The 18,801-nt window shown below is 43.5% G+C and overlaps 1 protein-coding gene across 9 annotated transcripts in view; it reads right to left on the bottom strand.

Moving 5' to 3' along the window:
* The window catches only part of MYRIP (myosin VIIA and Rab interacting protein), a 148,678-nt gene that overhangs the window by 43,774 nt on the left and 86,103 nt on the right, over positions 1-18,801 (bottom strand). For all 9 annotated transcript variants that reach the window (XR_014556815.1, XM_083705643.1, XM_083705639.1 and 6 more), the window contains exon 4: positions 3,421-3,557. Coding sequence is in view for 8 of the 9 variants with exons in the window: in XM_083705643.1 (XP_083561769.1) it covers positions 3,421-3,557 (137 nt within the window). In the remaining variant the exon portion in view is untranslated. The remainder of the gene's footprint in view (positions 1-3,420; positions 3,558-18,801) is intronic.

The following is an 18,801-nucleotide window of genomic DNA, read 5'->3' on the forward strand; positions in this document are numbered from 1 at the left end:
TCCTGCTTCTGTATCAAATGGAACAAGAGGACTTCTCACAGTCACAGTGGAAAGAGACAAACATAAGTTGCCAGTGATGGAAAAAGAGAGGAGTTGTTTCTCTGAAACCGATATGAGCTCTCACAAACCCTGAGGGGTAAAATGATGTTTTATCAGCATGGTTAATAAGCCAGTTTTCTGCCACGGACATTATAATAGAATTAGTAGCAACGTTTCCATCATGCCTGATGGGAGAGGAGGAGAGTATGCTAAGCAGCTAAGAAGCAGCCTTGCGCAGCTCTTGGCTCATTTGTCATTTCCTTCCTCCTCCTCCTCTCTCAGGCTTGGTTCCTGGGATGAGAAGGTAGCTCTTCCCCTGCAAGCCCTTCTTCCCAAACTGCAGCTCCCTACCTAAACTGTTGTTGCAGGCAGTGGCTTGAATCAGGAGTGGTTAGGCAGCCAGCAGACTCAAGAGAGAGAAATAACCGTAGTTTATTGCTATACAAGTTCCATGGAGGAATACAGCGCAGGTACTGTGGCACAGAGATTGAAATCCACATGGATTTTTCAGAGTGATTTGTGAGCAGGATACTGAAAGGAAGTTTTGGGGAGGTGATGGGGTGGTGGTAGGGGTGGGTGAGACTGGGACACAGGAAGGCTGGTACAATTTAGATGTTTCTGAATTACTCTGACCAAAGAGGAATACTCATCCACCACCCCAAATCATTTCAAACTTTCATGTTTTATTTCTCTTTGAGTCCTTTTCTGTTCATCACTTTCCTGGAAGGGGCTCTATCCAGACACAAAGGATACTTGGCAGTTCAGTGCGGTCAGAGGCCAGAACTTCCTCAGCAATGACAGTTTAGGCTTATTCTGGAATGTGCTTTGGAAGCAGCAAAAGGGAGCTCTAGACATGCTAGCGTTCTCATTTCCAACAGCCAAGGCTTCAGGTGTGAATGTTGGCGATTATAAGCTCTGGGACCCTGTAAGATCCCCCTGCAGCCAATTGGGTTACATCAGGGGTAGCCAACATGGTACCCATAAGTTTTGGATCAGGGATCAGACGATCAAGGGTTATGTGAGTTGTACTGCAACAACCTCTGTAGGGCTCCCTGTTGGTTTCCCCTAGGTTACAGAGGAAGCTCATGTAAAGACAAACAATAGACTGAGGTCCTTGTTTTTGCTGTAATTGTACTAATAAATATGATGGATAGAAGACTGATTTCTATCTGTTCTCTGCTGCTTGGAGTTGCTTGGAAGCAAGGGTACCTCTGGGCTGCATTATGTTGGCGATCTATAGTATGAAAGCACAGATGATGAGTAGCCTCTTACTGCAAGCTTTCTGCCACCTTCGGCTCAGAGATCTTTCCATGCTTTTTTGTTTTTTTTAACCAACATAATGTTTTCCATCTCCATAAAGACATTCCCTGATGGGAATTAATACAAAAGGAGGGAAATGTTCCAGCAGAAGTTCACTAAGATGACCTAACATATAAAGAATGGTACTTGCAAAAAGCAAAAAATAATAATAATTGCTGGTTAAAAATTAGATGTAAGGATTTTAATTGGATTAGAACAAAGCTAAAATAGAGGCACCCTTAAGAACTGATAGCAATTTTTCTGTATGTGCTAATTAGGGGCAATGGCACAGCCATGGGTACCACCTGCATGGCTTCACATTATGCACACTTCTTTCTTAACTCTGCTTTCAAATGCCTCTCCCCTCCCTGAAACACACTGATGACATCTTCATCATCAGCACCCATGGGCAGTAAATCCTTGAGGAATTGCAAGGAGTCTTCTATAAGTTTCCACCCCAACTAGTTCATTCTGCACATTCATCTTCTGGACACTACTGTGCAGCTACACAATGGACATATATAAGCATTGCTTAGACCAGAAACCACTGGCACATATTTGCACAACTCTAGCTTCCACCCAGAACACACCACAAAGCCCATTGTTTATTGCCAAGTCTTATGATACAACTGCATTTCTCCCAGCTTTGTTAGGACACAGATTCATGCCTTGATATACATGAGACATTACAGATCAAGAGCCAGTAATAACTTACTACAAGACAGATCCAGAAGACAAAGTGACAGGATACTATATCATGTCCCATACTGCTCACAGCTAAAATCACTCCAATGCATTTTCAATTTTCCTGGATAATAACACTTTTCTCCCACAGGCCTTGGATAGCAAACCAACCTTTGCCTAGAGATAGCCCACTAATTTAAAACAGCTGATGACCAGCAACAGGACACATAAGAGAGACATAAACACAGAGGCTAGATCAGAGGTTGGCAACCTAAGGCCCATGGGCCGGTTCCAGCCCATAACTTCCAGGAACCAGCCCATGGCCATTCTGTGGATCGGCGTGGGAATTCTGTGCTTCTTTTTCCCCACAGTGCCTTTTTTTTCTCGCCGCAGGGACCAACTTCCAGCGTATACGCTATTTCCGGCACACTTCCGGGACGGAGGAGTGCCCGGGCACATGTGCACACGCTATTTCTGGTGCTCTTCCGACTCGGAAGAGCGCCGGAAATAGCTTGAGCGCACGCACGCACAGGCGTGCTCGGGTGCACATGCTCCAGCCCACTGAGAGGTCTGCCAGGGAGTGGACCGGCCCAGCCTCAAAAAACATTGCCGGCTCCTGGGCTAGATCCTGCAACAAACCTAGATGTATCTTTCTGTCTCTGTATACACTCAGGCAACACTATTACAGGTTCCAAAGTCAGCTGCAATACCAGGTTTCCACCCATCTTCCAATGTGATACATGCTCTCGCTTGCAAGCAAAGCTCTTCTGCATAGACTGAGCAGGCTGGTCTCTACACATATGAGTACAGGCAACACACCCACACCCAATTTATGTGGGGTTTATATTCCGGGTGATCATGGGCATAAGCCTCGTCCCACCCTCTTTCAGTGCCAAACACAGCACGCACAGTTGTGCATGCATCAAACAAGCGCAAATTAAGAGTTGCCTGTAAACGGACCCAAATCTGACATCAGAAACTGCAACAGCGGAAGAACATTTCAGTCTCATGGAGTACCCTTATTGCTGACCTAAAAGTTGTCATTCTCCAGCCGAGGAATTTCAAATGGAAACACCAGTTTGAAATTTATAAATCAGACCTAATCAATAACTTTTATTCTATTTGCTTTAATCTTGAATGCAGACAATAGTTTACAATCCCAGTGCAGGTAGCAACTAGCATAAGAAAATGAGGATAATGCCACCAGTTATTGCTGTTAAGAAAAGCAAAATAAATATTCATAAGCTTTAAACAGAATTCTCACAGATTTATGCTTTGCATTCCTGCCCTCCATGCCCACGTATGCACAGATGTGATAAAGTGGACTTGTGCCCATGAACATTTATGCTACAATAAATCTGTTAGCCTTTAAGGTGCCACAAGACATTTCCTCTATACCTAGTATATCAGAACAAGCTCCGGTCTCCAGCCGATGTTTTCTGTATAAATTCTTCAGGACTTTAGCACTTCCAAAACGCTTGAAGCGGCTTTTCACATTATTGTAATACCATTCCAGCGACTGAGCTCGTAAAAGTCTGAAAGAAAAGAAGATAGATAGATTTCAGAAAATTTAGAACCAAGCTGGGGTTTCTTTTAAAACAATTTCTCAGTAGTTTTAGGAAGGCTGGGCTGGGGTAAAAATAAGTAAAACATATAAACTCTAATCACCACCCCTGGTTTTAGCCTAGCTCTCTATCATGATGTTTGTTTTAATTTGTCTAATCTGCAAACTGAACACATTTTGATGCTCTTACAACAGATAACATTATGGTTTTAGGTTTGCACAAGCAAATAATTATAGTCATTGTTCAGGTGCTTTGAATTCTTTTCTCTGTTTCGCAGAGGTTTTGAGAAAACATTATCTTCATAACAATGGAACACACCAAACAATTAGATTCATGGTATGTTGATCACATCTTCCTCTGCCCCTCCTCCCTTCCTCTGGTGATCAGAAACAATTTTGAAATTCCCTTTGCTATGCTTCTGGTGAGTTTTTAATCTGACATTTGTCTGATATATTAATTTCTACCATGAAGTCTAAATCTGTGTATCTTTTCTGCATGAATTCCCTAACAGATTGTGATGAATCTTCTAAAGCTTTTCAGCCTCTTAGCGTTATGTTAAGTCACAAATGTCCCTCCTGATTCCTACTGTATAGAAAGGATCTGGAGGGGAAGGAACTATCCCTGTTAGAAGGTATTACAATAAAGGGCCCATTCAAAAGAGAAATAAGGACACAGTCTGCTTGTTTCAGAATCTTTAATGTTGACCTGCATTTTGGAAACCACAAGTAACCGTGTTCTGCAAATGCAGGCTTTCAATGTATGTAGAAAACTGAATAAACTCCACCTCCAGATCTATATATGAAATCATTTTCTTTCACTTACCTATATTGCAGTGTATGCCGATTCTCGCCATGAAATACAAATGCTCATTTAAAGAACACTGTCACTCTCATTTTAAAGGGGAAAATGGCTATAGCTATTTTCTTCTAGTTTCCGTGCTACAAGCACAGCCATATTAATTGTTCGCAGCCTGAAATCCCAAGGCCATAGATTGTGTTATGTAAAGTCAAATCCTATTAACAGGTGGTTTAAAAAAATATCCACAGAAGCAATATTGTGACTGAGTATCAGGATTATGTGTCATGTGATGATTCAGTCCATATTCAAGTACTGAAAAACTGACTGGTTCAATGAACGAACCCAATGTAAAAGTGTTACTACAAACCATGAACTGATGAGATCACACAAAGGGAGAGCGTAGAGGCAAGAAAAGTAAGGGAAGAAAGAAAGAAAGAAAGAAAGAAAGAAAGAAAGAAAGAAAGATGCTTCCACACAAGCTCTTCATTCTGAAATAAGAACAGTAGGTAGCAAGCATGGCCTTAAATCTTGAGTGGTGCCCAGGACCTGGTGCAAAATTGAAGTGGTGTTGAACCTGGTGCCCATTTCCCTCCAAGGTGAGAGGAAGTGACATAGGCTAAGCCTGGCAGGACAGCTTACTTTATGGCATTAACCCCTTCATGCTTGAATTAGACTCATGCACGCTGGTTATATGAGGCTGGGTCCCTACAGGCTGATGAAGCTACTCATCAGCCATGCACTTGAAGCTGAGCAGTAAAAGAGGCAGAAGCTGCAATGAAGAAGCAACTGATTTAAGGTATTAAAACCTTGAAAAGACTTTTTAGTGCTTTGCCAGCACCACAATGGATGCCACAGTTGCATTTCAATAATGGCCCCGAATCTTCTCCGGAAAAGACCATAGGATGGCACAGGCAGACTGGAGTGCAACGTGTGTTGGCAATAACATTGTCTGGATTCTCCTTAAAAAGTGAGTGATGGCAATTCCAGGCAAGAAGTGTAAAATATGTGTGTGGGACAGGAAAGAATGTGTGGCTTTGAGATTTGCGGTGTGTGTGTGTTTGTTTGTTTGTTTGTTTGTTTGTTTGTTTGTGATAGTTGCTTGACATTCTCCTTGGAAGTGCTGTGCCCCAACTGCCCTAGTGGACCAGCCTCCACAGACAAAGATATTCATGAGAATCTGAAGATACTGGCAACATTCCTTGCAAGCTTCTAACATTTCACAGATTAAAATAGATGATATGCTTATAGCACCTTTCCCACCCCTCAAAAACCACTGCTCAGGCACCATCGCCTGCATCAGACATTGTTCAGTGCTCTGTTCCATCTGCTATATTCATTTGCCCTTTGATATCTTCCACTATTTTCCACTCACTGAAAAATCCCAACACAGTAGTGCATTTTTTTAAAAAAAATATCTACCATCACATACTTGTCCTACACCAGGCTATATATCAGCAGTCAAAAACAGATCTCAGCATCTGCAGCATTTGAAATGTCAGACTGTGATTCCTCAGTGTACAAATACGCATGCATGTGTGTTAAGAGATTTAATGTAATAATGTAATATCTAGAGATTCTGAGAAAGGAGTGGAACTCTGAAGAGTGACAATGCTAGCAGCTCATTGCATGGCAAGGTCCCAAACCCTCCCGGGAAGTGGAATAAGGACATATGAAACAGTATTTTAGGTTAATGGGCGAAAAAGGCCACAACTTTATTGGTTGCAGAATCTGAGTGGTACTGGCTTAGGCATTGGAAACCACACAACTATGTCTGACTCCTGCCCATCTGCAGGAGTCTTGGAAGGGTTAACCACCAGTAGGGGAGCCCTGCTGATGCACATCAATTAGGGACTCCCCCAGGGTCACCGCTGGGGTGGTGCCATGGCCCTAGCCCCCCTGTCTGGGGCTTCGGACGGAGACCACGCCCCCGGATTCCTTTAACGGACTACCCTTGAATTAGGAAAGGTAGGTGATGGCCACTACCTCCCCTCACCTTCAGCCGAATACTCCAATGCCTAACCGCCTAGCCTTACAAAGTTGTGACGATTTGCTATGAGGTAGGAGAAAAAGCCAAATGGTCAGTGCCAATTTGCCAAGTGGAAAAATTCCTATCAGGCCCCTTGGCTAAAAGACCTCAGTTTCATTAGTTTCATAAAATAGACACATCTGCCCATTACGGTTTTCTCACCTGTGAAGGAACAGCTTTCTAGACAAAATGAGTAAATGGGTTTCAAATGGAAAATTAAATATATATGGTTTTCAGTCTCCCAAGTTCAGTTTTTCCTCGTTTTGCTTATAAAACCCTGTGAAAACCTCTCTTCACTGATGTTGCCAGCTACTTTTTCAGAATGCTCCTCAATAATCATTCGTATCAGGCCGTCTTGACTTAATCCATGGTCCCCAATGCTCTTGGGGTACACCCCCAAGGATTTTTCTTCTATTCCCATTTCAATGTTTGATGTCACACAGTCAGGAGACATTTCCCTCTCCCTGACAAACTAGACACCCCCTCCATCATGGTGCTTTAGTGAGCAGACAATATATACTGGCCCTATCTCATATGTTCTATTTTGCTGCGCAGGGCAGTTGATTAAGGGACCTTTGTAGCACATCTTTGTAGCAAGTATACACCAGAAAAACAGCTATATTTAAAATCTGGAAGCTGACAGATTATTTGGAACATCAAGCTGGCATATGTTCTGCATGCTTGACCCGCCCCCGCCAGCCCCAAATTAACTAGACATGAATAAATAAAGGAGAACACTGCTTTCAGGTTACCTGTCCACAATAACTATTAAATATTAGCAGATCTCTGTTTCCACATATTTGTTTAGTTAGTTAGCACAAACACTTTAAACTAAAAATACGCAGCTCCCCCAATTGCTACAATTATATGTATGACTTAAAACCAACTCACCTGAAGAATTTTGAGTACAGTGGTGCCTCGCAAGACGAAATTAATCCGTTCCGTGAGGCTCTTCGTATAGCGGTTTTTTCGTCTTGCGAAGCAAGCCCATTGACAGCTTAGCGGATTAGCGCTATTAGCGGTTTAGCGGCTTTTAGCGGATCAGCTGATAAGCGGCTTAGGGCTTAGGAAAAGGGGGAAAAAGGGGGGGGAACCGCAGGAACTCGTAAGACATTTTCGTCTTGCGAAGCAAGCCCATAGGGAAATTCGTTTTGCGAAGCGCCTCCAAAACGGAAAACTCATTCGTCTAGCGGGTTTTCCGTCTTGCGAGGCATTCGTCTTGCGGGGCACCACTGTACTGACTTTTACACAGAGTGTTGCGAACTGTAACTAAAACTGCTCTGGGATTTATTGCAGTGAGGGCTTATCCACACTTATCTTTCTTCCACACTTTCCAGGCATGGCCAGCTTTTTAAAGCTCTGTGTCTGAGTGCCCCCTTTTGTTTTTGCTGCAGAGCTCCCCCCCCAAAAAAAACCCACTCTAAAATGCTGAATCGGAGCAAATGGCAGTCCACAGAAAACCCAGATAGCAGTTTGCTCCGATTCAACTTTAGAGAGCGGGTTTCTGCAGGGAAAGCTCCAGAGCAAAAAGGATGGTGGGGGGAGGTCTTTGGACACAGAGTTTTAAAGTGCTGACCTGTGCCTGGAAAGAGTGGGGCAAAAGGTAAGTTGTGGGTAAGCCCTGAGTTTGCTACCACTAGACATCTATGGCAGGCATGGTCAAACTTGGCCCTCCAGATGTTTTGAGACTACAGTTCCCATCATCCCTGACCACTGGTCCTGTAAGCTAGGGATGATGGAAGTTGTAGTCCAAAACGTCTGGAGGGCCAAGTTTGGCCATGTCTGATCTATGGCTATTTCACTTCCAAAACAGGGACTACACAGAAGAGTAAAAACCTAGGTACAGGTCTATAACACACAAACATACCTTTTTATGAACTGTCTTTTGAATCTCACCTAGGGCCTGTCCTTCTTCTGGCTGAGTTATTTCTGATCTTGCTCAATAACACTCATTTAGAGCAATTAAACCCAAGGGTGTATTTGTTGGTAAACATACAGTACAGTGGTGCCTCGCAAGATGAAAAGAATCCGTTCCGCGAGTCTCTTCGTCTAGCGGTTTTTTCGTCTTGCAAAGCAAGCCCATTGACGGATTAGCGCTATTAGTGGCTTTTAGTGGCTTATCGGCTTAGCAGATAAGCAGATAAGCGGCTTAGCAGCTTAGAAAAAGGGAGGGGGGAGGGAAAAAACCCCGCAGGAACTCGCAAGACATTTTCGTCTTGCGAAGCAAGCCCATAGGGAAATTCGTTTTGCGAAGCGCCTCCAAAACGGAAAACCCTTTCGTCTAGCGGGTTTTCCATCTTGCGAGGCATTCATCTTGCGGGGCACCACGGTAGTAAAATGATAAACAAATACAATCAAGCTTAACACAGATAAGACTGAGGCACTATTAGTGGGTAGTTCCCTAGACTGGGTAAGTGGGCTTCAACCTGTCTGGATGGGATTGCACACACCCTAAAGGAGCAGATACACATCTGGCTCCACTGCTCTCACTGGAGAAATAAGGCAGAGTGCCTTATATCAGCTTCAGCTGGTGGCCCAGCAGTGACACTATCCAGACAGGGATAATCCAGCTTCTGTTGTCTATCCTATGGTAGCCTCTAAGTTAGATGACTGCAATGCATGATATGTGGGGCTGCCTTTGAAGATGGTTCAGAAATTGCAGCCAGTGCAGGGGCCAGGCTGCTGACTGGGACCAGAAGGTCTGACCGTGTAACGCCAGTCGCATGCCCAGCCGCAGAGCCCCCACCCCGGTGTGCCTGATCTGGAAGGGGTCAAACAAATGGAGATGACAACTGTCTGGGATTTAAACTGGCCACAACTTGTGTTGATTTCAGATGTAGGAAGCCAAAGGCATTGGGCATGCAGCCCTCTCAGCCCCCTCCTGGGGGTCTGAGGCATGACAGGGTCTATTTGGGAGATGGGTCCATCGCAAAACACAGGTTTACGCAGATGGCCTCCCAAATGCTGAGGGAAGCTCTGTGACCCACTAGCCCTAAACAGCTGGCTCTTTGGACAGAGACTTCCCTCCAGACCCCTCTAACGGGGGACCCTGTTATTGCCACCGCAGGAAAAAAGGGGGAAATGAGTCACCACTTCAAACCCTCCACTCAAATGGATGAAAGAATACAGGATTCTGCCCAAGGCCTAAACTGCCAAAGTTGTGACTATGGGGAAGGTGAAACCTGCAACGCAAGGAAAATTCCTTCCCAGCCCCAAATACAACAACCATCAAAAGACCACAGCAAAGCCCGCCTGGCTGAAAAGGAAACAGTTAAAGCAATAAGCAACTATTAATGAAGGGAAGGGGCAGGGTAGGTGACACTCAGCAGTGTCAGCTGGGATAAATAGCCGGTGGGTGGACCTGAGTGAAGCCTGCTTCCTTTGGGTCCGTTCCCCAAGCCACACCCCCAGGCTGCTGCGGATTGGCCCATTTGAATTGCTGGGTTTGGCAGGAACTTGTGAACCTCTACGGTGGCCAAGGGGGGTGCTGGCACTGTCAAAATGTGGCGCAGCGCAGTGGGGCGGGCCGAGGGAGGCACTGCATCAGGCCGCTGCCGCCACTCTTTGGGAAAGGCCTGACCGTGTCACACCAGTTCTGGCCTCGCTCCACTGACTACTGATGGGTTTCCAGGCTCAACTCACATTGCTGGTTTGGATCTATAAAGTCTTATGCAGCTTAAGAACCCAGCACCTCAGGGACTGCCTGAGTCTGTTACCAGAGGTTCTTCTCTGTGTGTCTCCTCTGACAGATGTGAACTTTTTCAGTGGTAGCTCCCAGAAGGCTTACCCCAGGCAAACCCCAGTGTCTAAGGATCTACTTAATACATTCCTGTTTGCAAAACATTATTATTATTTAGAAAAGAAACCAAAAGATAAATGTTCTAGCATCTATTCATGCATATTCTATGCATTATTTGGAAGTTTGATAACTCACTAGCTCTAAAACTTAGCTTAGCGACTATCTAAGATTTAGCATACTCTTATGTTGTCATAAACCATGTTGTTTCCCTAGAATGGGTGATTTATGACATTGACATTCCAAAGGGAAAACCTCTCTCTCTCTCTCTCTCTCTCTCTCTCTCTCTCTCTCAAAGGGAAACCTTTGGAAACAGACTTTTGCTTTGCAACTGTTGGCCAACCAGGAACGAGAATTGTGATTTGCAAGTTTGGGACCAGCCAAGCAGGAAGCTAGTTTTGTTCATGGCCCTTGTAGGTGTTCTGTTAATTACTAAATTGCAAATGAGGCAGGAAAGGAATCTCTATTAGAGTCGGGAAATTTTACAGTTAGCTCAACAGGTAGGCAGGACATGTGTTATGTTCGAAGCGTCAGTGGCTATGTATGAGGCATTGGGGATACATTTAATGTTTCTTGAGATGTGAGTAATGCAGCATGTTCTCATAGCAATCTCGGAACCAGTTATAGGCAGTTAAAGTATCAAAACAGTGCATTTCTGGCCATTTGTGTTCATTTACATTCCAAATAAAAATATTGTAATCATAATAGCAAGATAAGGTAAAACTTCTGCAGCTGTTCCTTTGATGAGTGTATCAGCATATGAAATCTGCAGCTGAAACACAAGAGACTCTCTGTATAATAACTTTTGAATTGATCTGTTTCAGGAGACATTTTAAATGACAACAATTTTCTGTTAAAAATGACAGTACAATAGCACATGAATTGTGTTGTGCAGTATTAAATATTTCATTAAATAATGGCATGCACTGCTGCATTTCAAAGCAGATTATTGATAAATACCACTTGTCCTAATATAACCTGTACACAAAACCTAATATAAGGTTATGAAATGTGGAAATGTGGTTACTGTGTGTTTCTATCCTGCTTTGTCAAACTGGAATGACTTGCATGCCATTCAGAAGATTCCAGTTTAACAGACAAACCTAACATTCTGTGATACCTAGCAGATATCAAACAAAGCAATGTATAAATCATAAATTAGTTATTTAAAATTACCTAAGAGGAGGTTTCTGTTTCTGCAAGCTTCACATCGGTCCAAGGATTCTCAAAAAATAGCAGAACAAAAATCTGCAGTTGCTGAAGCATAAAAAATATTTGCAAAAGAGATACAAGGTCATCTCTATTTGAAAAAATAAATAGCACAGGATAAACCATGCAAATTAGTTCTGTAATCCTGATTATTAAAAATGTGCACAGCTTTTTATTTACAATACGAACAGCAAAAAGTCAGCAACCTGATCCGAGATCTGCTCCTCACTTCAAGACCACGTTGCAAACAAACAGCTGGAAAACCCCAGCTGTGGAGAGGAAGAAAGCACTCACCGCTATTAAAGAAAAAGCAATTGAAATTCATTTGAATCTCTCTTAACAAACCACATTATTACCCACTCACCCCTTGAATTTCTTATACTGCATCTGCTCAGATTCAACTTTTATCTCTAAATGGTTAATCCTTCATTCTGGAAGTCTAGCCTTTGCAAAAAATAGAGATGTGAAGTCTGCTTATAGAAAGCATGTACGTCATATTTCATCCTCCCACTCGGAGAAGCTGTGGATATTTGGAGATGTGCAAACTGTTCAAGGCAGCATACTGCATACGTGTGGACAGAGGAGGTATCAGATAAACAACTAGCTCTACAAATGCAAGTCTCAGGCCTCAGTTACATTGCAGTTCTTGAGAGAATTTGGGTACCTCTAAGGTGCCTTGTTGGGGCAAGATTCCCAGGATATGGGAAAGTATACTTTATACTATATATGTACTATATAATGTACTATAGCATAGTATAATATGATAATATACTATCATAGCCCAGAAAACCTCAGTTACTATCCAGGGTCATCTGAGCTGGCCACAGATGCAGAAATGTGACATGCTTAACACACTAGAAGCCACTTGTAGCCTTGCTTGGCTGGTTAAAGAAGCAACATGGGTTTCCTCATACTTTCTCCAGGGAATGCTCTAAATGGAGGAGAGTTCCTACTGCATGTGGCCTATATATTCTGCTATACTTTTTATGGTATGCATTTTATATGCAAATAAACATCTAAGCATTCCGTGCAGCCAGAGTAATTCTGGTTTTGCTCCCAGGAAACACAGCAAAGTAATGCCTTCAATGTTTTATGCACTTTGCAAGCGGAATATGATTTGAAACCACCTGGGAACAGTTACTTTTGCTTCTTTATTTATTTTCCCTCCTATGAGCCACTAATTGGAAAAGTGATGCATTTAAATGCACATCTTTTTCCAGCAGTGCTGCTGTGTTCATACAGTATGTTCAGCCAGGAACCAGATGCTAGAAATGTTAATTTTGCCAGCTGTCCAGCAGCCTACCAAAAGGTAGAGGCCAGTTTAGGAGATTAGAAGAAACCACTCCCCGCTCTAAAAACAGAATCTACACATTATACAAATGAGATTTTTAATCCAAGTTTACCTAGCCAAAAGGGGTTAGAAATCTGAGCACAAATGCCAATGAGTTTTGGATGCCCATAGGCACTTATCTGAAAAACTGGAGAACTTGGAAAAACAAAGCCTATTCCGTTGCCACTTGCAATTCACTCCCTGGCTCTTCTGACCACATTGTAAAGCAAACAAGTGTCTATCAGCTACCTGGCACAGCATTAATTTTGAGTCTGTTTGTCAGGAGTGCGTACAGGAGCCAGGCCCTGTGACCGGTAGGGCTTCGCAGGACTGGGGCTTTCCTAAGTTTGTTTTGAAGAGGCAAGGCACAGGTGAGGCCGATTGGTAACTCACAGCACCTGGTGGCAAGAGCCGGGAAGAGATATAAGGTCAGCATTTCCCTTTGGCTCTTTGCCACAGCAACACACTTCCTGCCTTGCTGCATTTGGCTTCTTCACTCCTTGCTTCCTGACCCTCAGACCCTTGGCTTCCGGACTCCCGTTCCTGCTCCCACCCCGCCGTCTTGCCCCCTGTCCCGACATCCTCTGCCAGGACTTTGACCGCTTATAAACCGGACCATGACACTGTTTTTCCTTGAAAATTTTGGGCAAATTTGACATTCGGCATGTGTCAGAATGCAGGCATTGGGCCTGGGAGGCCATTTTGGCCAAGCCACGCCACGTCCATCTTTCCTGCACCTGATGTAATGTAAGGATGCAGCTGCCTGCCGAAAGCAAGGATTGCAGGCCCTGTGTCTTTGCTCATGTGGTTTGATTTCAAACCACACAGATAAAGGAAAATAGGTTGCCTGAGTGGACTGTGACATCAAGTGTTAGGAGTGTTCCCCATCCCTGCTATAAAGGGAGAGCATTTAAAGTGTGGCATGGCTGAGGAAGAGATGGGTACTAGACTGTTCCCCTATTCACACTTCTCCTCTCCCAAAGAACAAGCAAACCAACCAAGCCAGGTTCTTCCCAGCAGCTTGTTTTCAGAGATCAGTATAGTGAGGGCAACAGGGGATAAGCAGTACTTAGGGGGGCAATGTGGACAGCACCCTCCCTGGATAATAATTTAATTTGTCCCTCAACACACACTTTTATGGGAAATGGACAATAATTCAGTTTCAATGCATAGGTCTGGCAGTCAAATCTAGCATGTTTCACATAATTTCCAGGCTGGCCACCAAGTGAAACCAACAAAAACTTCCATACGAGTCTTCATGAGACCAAATATTCCAAAGCCCTGTTTGGCTAAAACCTTTTTCTTGGCTCAGAGAACTAATTTCCCTTGCACCACCCTTTATGTTTTAATTATGGGTGAGGTCCACTGAGACCTCACACGGTCACAGCAAAATGCAGAAGAAGCAACCGTCTTACAAAAAAGTGTGGTGGCTCTTGTCATGTCCTTTACTCTCTTCCTGACTCTCAAATCTTTCCTACTGCCATCCGTTTTTGAGAGGTGCTGACTTTATTTAAGGTGCATGTGTGCTGCTGAAGAACAGCGCCAAACGTTAAAATACAATATCAACCCATCATCAATCAATAAAACAATAAAGGGCAAAGTTAAAACATCAGCAAGGAAATTTAATAGTCCACACGTAATAAGCTCATCACATTACGAGCTGCTTTGCCTAATGATGGCACTGCATTCTTGCAAAAAAAAAAAAAAAAAAAAAGTGCCTGCTTCAGATACACCACAAAAAAAGTGCCAGCTTCAGATACACCACAAAGCTTTTACAATTATCATACGTATAAACTGGGCAAAATACTCAGTCGAGAACACTCTCCCCTAAATTAAGCAGATCCTAAAGTTCAGTAGGAAGGACGTGGGTGGCGCTGTGGGTTAAACCACAGAGCCCAGGGCTTGCCGAACAGAAGGTTGGCAGTTCGAATCCCTGCGACGGAGCGAGCTCCCGGTGCTCGGTCCCTGTTCCTGCCAACCTAGCAGTTCGAAGGCATGTCAAATTGCAAGTAGATAAATAGGTACCGTTCCGGCGGGAAGGTAAATGGGGTTTCCGAGCTCTGCTCTGGTTTGCCAGAAGCGGCTTAGTCATGCTGGTCACATGACCCGGAAGCTGTACGCCGGCTCACTCGGCCAATAAAGCGAGATGAGTGCCACAACCCCAGAGTCGGCCACGACTGGTCCTAATGGTCTGGGGTCCCTTTACCTTTAAAGGTCAGAAAAAGAATGGGCAAAATAGATATTTCAGATCAGCCATGATCAAACCTCAGACCGTTGTTGAGCATGTGAACAACTGGGAAGAGAACTGGGTAAGCAAACTGGGCTGGTGGTGGTGGGGAGGTTGAGTGAGAGTACCATGATAATGGGGCGAAGGGGGCATGCGGAGCTTGCACCAGTGGGATGACTTAAGTGAGGGGGAGGGGCAGCAGCACAGGTGAGCTGGGGAGGAGCAAGGGGCTTGTGCAAAGAGTAAGGGAAAGGGGGCTTTGAGCAAGGTCGGTGGGGGCAGGGGGGTTGGTGAGCAAAGCGAGCAGGGGTAGAAGCCCCATGTATCATATACTTCTGTTATATGCTTGTTATTTCCCTGCTTCATCTGCTACGTTTTGGTGTGTCATGCTGTTGTTAAAGGCCCCAAAGTGGGACCGGGGGCAGGAAACACATCCCTAATGTTCAATTCTGTGACATTAAGCAACAGAGTAAATTATTATGCCAATATTTAATCCCCACTTAAATCTAACGTAAGAAATAAAAAAAAAAAACATTAGGAAAAGCCCTCTTGGGTCAGCCCAAAGGGCTATCTAGTCAAGCATCCACATTGACCAGCATGCATAAGGGAAGCCTGCAAGCAAGAGTTGAGTGCTACAGCACTTTCCCCACTTGTGATAATAGTGATGATGATAATAATAATAATTTGTTATTCATCTGACTGGGTTGCCCCAGCAACTGGTATATACAGAAGTGTACTGCTCCCAACACTGGTGGTAACACACAGACATCATAACAAGAAGCCACTGATAGCGTTAAATGCCTTTTGAAGCCTCAGATAAGGAAGCTAATCTTAGGGGAGAGCCACACATTTCTGTTAGAAGATCAGCATTTTCACATTGGAGCTCTTGAAGAGGAAGGGTGGGGGTACAGCTTTAATAAATAAAAGGTTTCTTGGTTCTCCTTGTTAATCACATTAGAATCCTCTTGGTCTGGGCGATACATCTATTCGAGATGTTATCTGTTTGGGCTTGTAAACAACTCGCATCCAAGGATTTTGTATACCGGTATTTTGGTTAGCCACGAAGGCAAGCACAAAGGCAATAAATAGCTGACTATACGAGGAGAGCTGAACTGTTTGATATAATATAGTGATAATCTGCATTAAGTATACTTAGTATTCATTCCGATTAATTCAGCTAAATTGAATTCAGCTGAAACAGTGGTAGGGCAAACAATAAATCCTTACTCTACCACCAGCTGTTCACAAGTACAACATTGTACATTACTCATGCAATCCTTTCCTTTTGTACAAAAGCTAGACTCTTCTAGCCAAAACACTGGGAGTGTGGCTGATTTTTTTTTTTTAATGACTGCTGCTTTTATGAAAAGATAAAGAGCTGTTGGGCAACACCTGCTTGTTCCCTAGCTAGGATTTTATCCTTTTTTTATTTTTCAGAAACACACAGATGCTGCACAGATTGTTGTTTGTCCTCTTATTGCTAAGGCTGCATTTTTATTTTTTAGAAATGCTTTTGGCTAATGTGATCAAAAATACCTTCACGTGGCCAATGAAGGCTATGTTTTGTGACCAGCTTGAAGCTTTTAGCTTAAATCCCAGAGTTTATAAACAGAACTGCAATATTCACATCTAAGCCTGGGATAACGCAGTAAGGAATGCAAGCACAGAAAGCAACATTCATAGAGGAAGTCTTGCTTAGCGTAAGGTGGGGAGAAGGTTTTATATTAGAGCACCAAAGTGTTATTTTTATGATGGGGTGTATGGGCTTGCAAAGGCCCTCAGAGAGGGTGCAGTGTTTTCTGTGTGTTCTACAAAGAGACACTTACAGGGGGTGGGGGAAATACTACGGATTGTATTCCAAACTTCTGGTTTTCTTTTGTGACAAGAACACAAACTGCTTTCCTCAGGGCTGGCTCAAGTCACTTGTTGCCTGAGGCAAAGGATGAGGAAGCACAAGCACCCCAATTCCACATTCGCAAGTGAGCCAGATTAACCGTTGAAGTCTTGTTTGAAGGCAGGAGGCTAGTTTAATTTCTTTTAGTTCCTCCTCCCTGCCCTAAAATTCAACTTTAAAGCTGCCTAGTATAAAAGCCCCTGATTCTATTTGTGTGCAATTTGGTAGGTTTCTTATGCAGGAGTACTCTCTCATGTCTGAAATTTTCAAACCAATTTTCCATAACCACTGCAACTCTGAAATGGAGCAGGGTTAATGCTCTCAGTAGGGAACACCTTCCCTATGAACTTCATCAAATTCTGCCCCAAAATGAAAGGTTTTCTTAAAAAAAAGAAAAAGATCATCAAACTTTAAAAGCGCCCATCACAAAAACCCCTATACCTATTTGCCTGTAATCTGGCAGGCTGTAGCAACAATTGTGTAGCTATAATGCCTACAAATTTCATCTACAGTGGTACCTCCGGTTGCGCACGGGATCTGTTCTGGAGCTCTGGTCGGATCCCAAGGAATTCACAACCGGAGGTGCCTGTTCTGCACATGTGTGCGGCGCGGTAGAGTGTTTCTGCGAATGCAGTGAAACACGGAAAAATACTTCTGTGTTTGCAGTGTGTGTAACCTGAAGGGTATGCAACCAAAGGTGTGCGTATCCAGAGGTACCACTGTATTTTTGTAAAAAAGAAATTAGTTATTGCCTTTTAAAGTTTCTCAATACTGAATTAGCAGGGGTGGGGGGTTAGGAACAAAGCAGGTATGGCCTGAACTGGACCAAATTGGGCAGACTATGAAGTGCCTTGGATCAGGGCCGGCTGCTTTGTGAAGCAACAGATTAGATTTTGATCCCAAACCTGTGATCAATACGCATTCCTAATAAGTAGCAACATTCTCTCTTTTGGAGTGTCCTTGTCTCATGCACAGTACAATAAGCGGAACAACTAGTACCAAATCTAATATACATAGGTTTACTTCAGTACTAGTCTTCCAAAAATCTGTAAATGTGGAGTTTAGAGTTGACAATAAAACAAGAAGACTGTGTTCAATTTACAAACATATTTAAAGTTTTAATGTGGATTTCGTCATCTCCTAGTTTCCATTTTTCAACATCTGTCCAGCTTAAAGTTTATGTGAAGGGGCTTCTGATATTTGCGATGTGCTCCTGGGCAAATATTTCTGCTCTGTGTCAGCTTCTTGCATTTTCCTATGCTTTATGGATACTTATATTCCTAAGGAGTTACTTTGCCTTTGCTGAAAGGGGAAACTATTACATATGTGACAGATTACAAAGCAGCATGGAAGGAATTTAGAATGTCACTTGCAAATGAAGTCCTACTTCATTCCAGAGGTGAATTTCCCTGACGAAAGAGGCAGTGGGCTTGACATCGCCCCACACGCCATGGTATCCAATCTGCAATCTCTTCTCTTTGATGTCTGGTCTGGCTGTGGCTATTTAGTACGGAAGGGGTTGGCAACCTTTTGGGGCCTGTGGGCACAAGAAACTTGTTGTGGGTATCGAACTGCATCCCACTATGTAAGTGCATGCTGTGCACCTGTGAGCACCATGTTTTCATGACATCTGTGATAAAAGATGAGCTACTCTGCATATTCTGAGAATCTCTTTCATTCTTTATTATTGCTTTCAATGTTCTAGGGGTAAGTGTTGTGAACATAGACACCAGGAATTTGATTTACAGGCCCTGGATATCTGCTTACTAAAAGTGCTATTTTAATCAGCTGCATTGTGTGTATGTTAGAGAGAGGGATAAGGGCAGGGAGTAAATATCATAAGTCTGGGTACAAGGCTGGCAGCTTAATTACTACCTGTGGGGCCTCTTGGCCATGCTGTAACCTAGGCCCCATCTAAGAAACATATAGCTCTG

Source organism: Podarcis gaigeae, assembly GCF_964106915.1.
Source record: "Podarcis gaigeae genome assembly, chromosome: 12".
Classification (NCBI taxonomy): Eukaryota; Metazoa; Chordata; class Lepidosauria; order Squamata; family Lacertidae; genus Podarcis; species Podarcis gaigeae.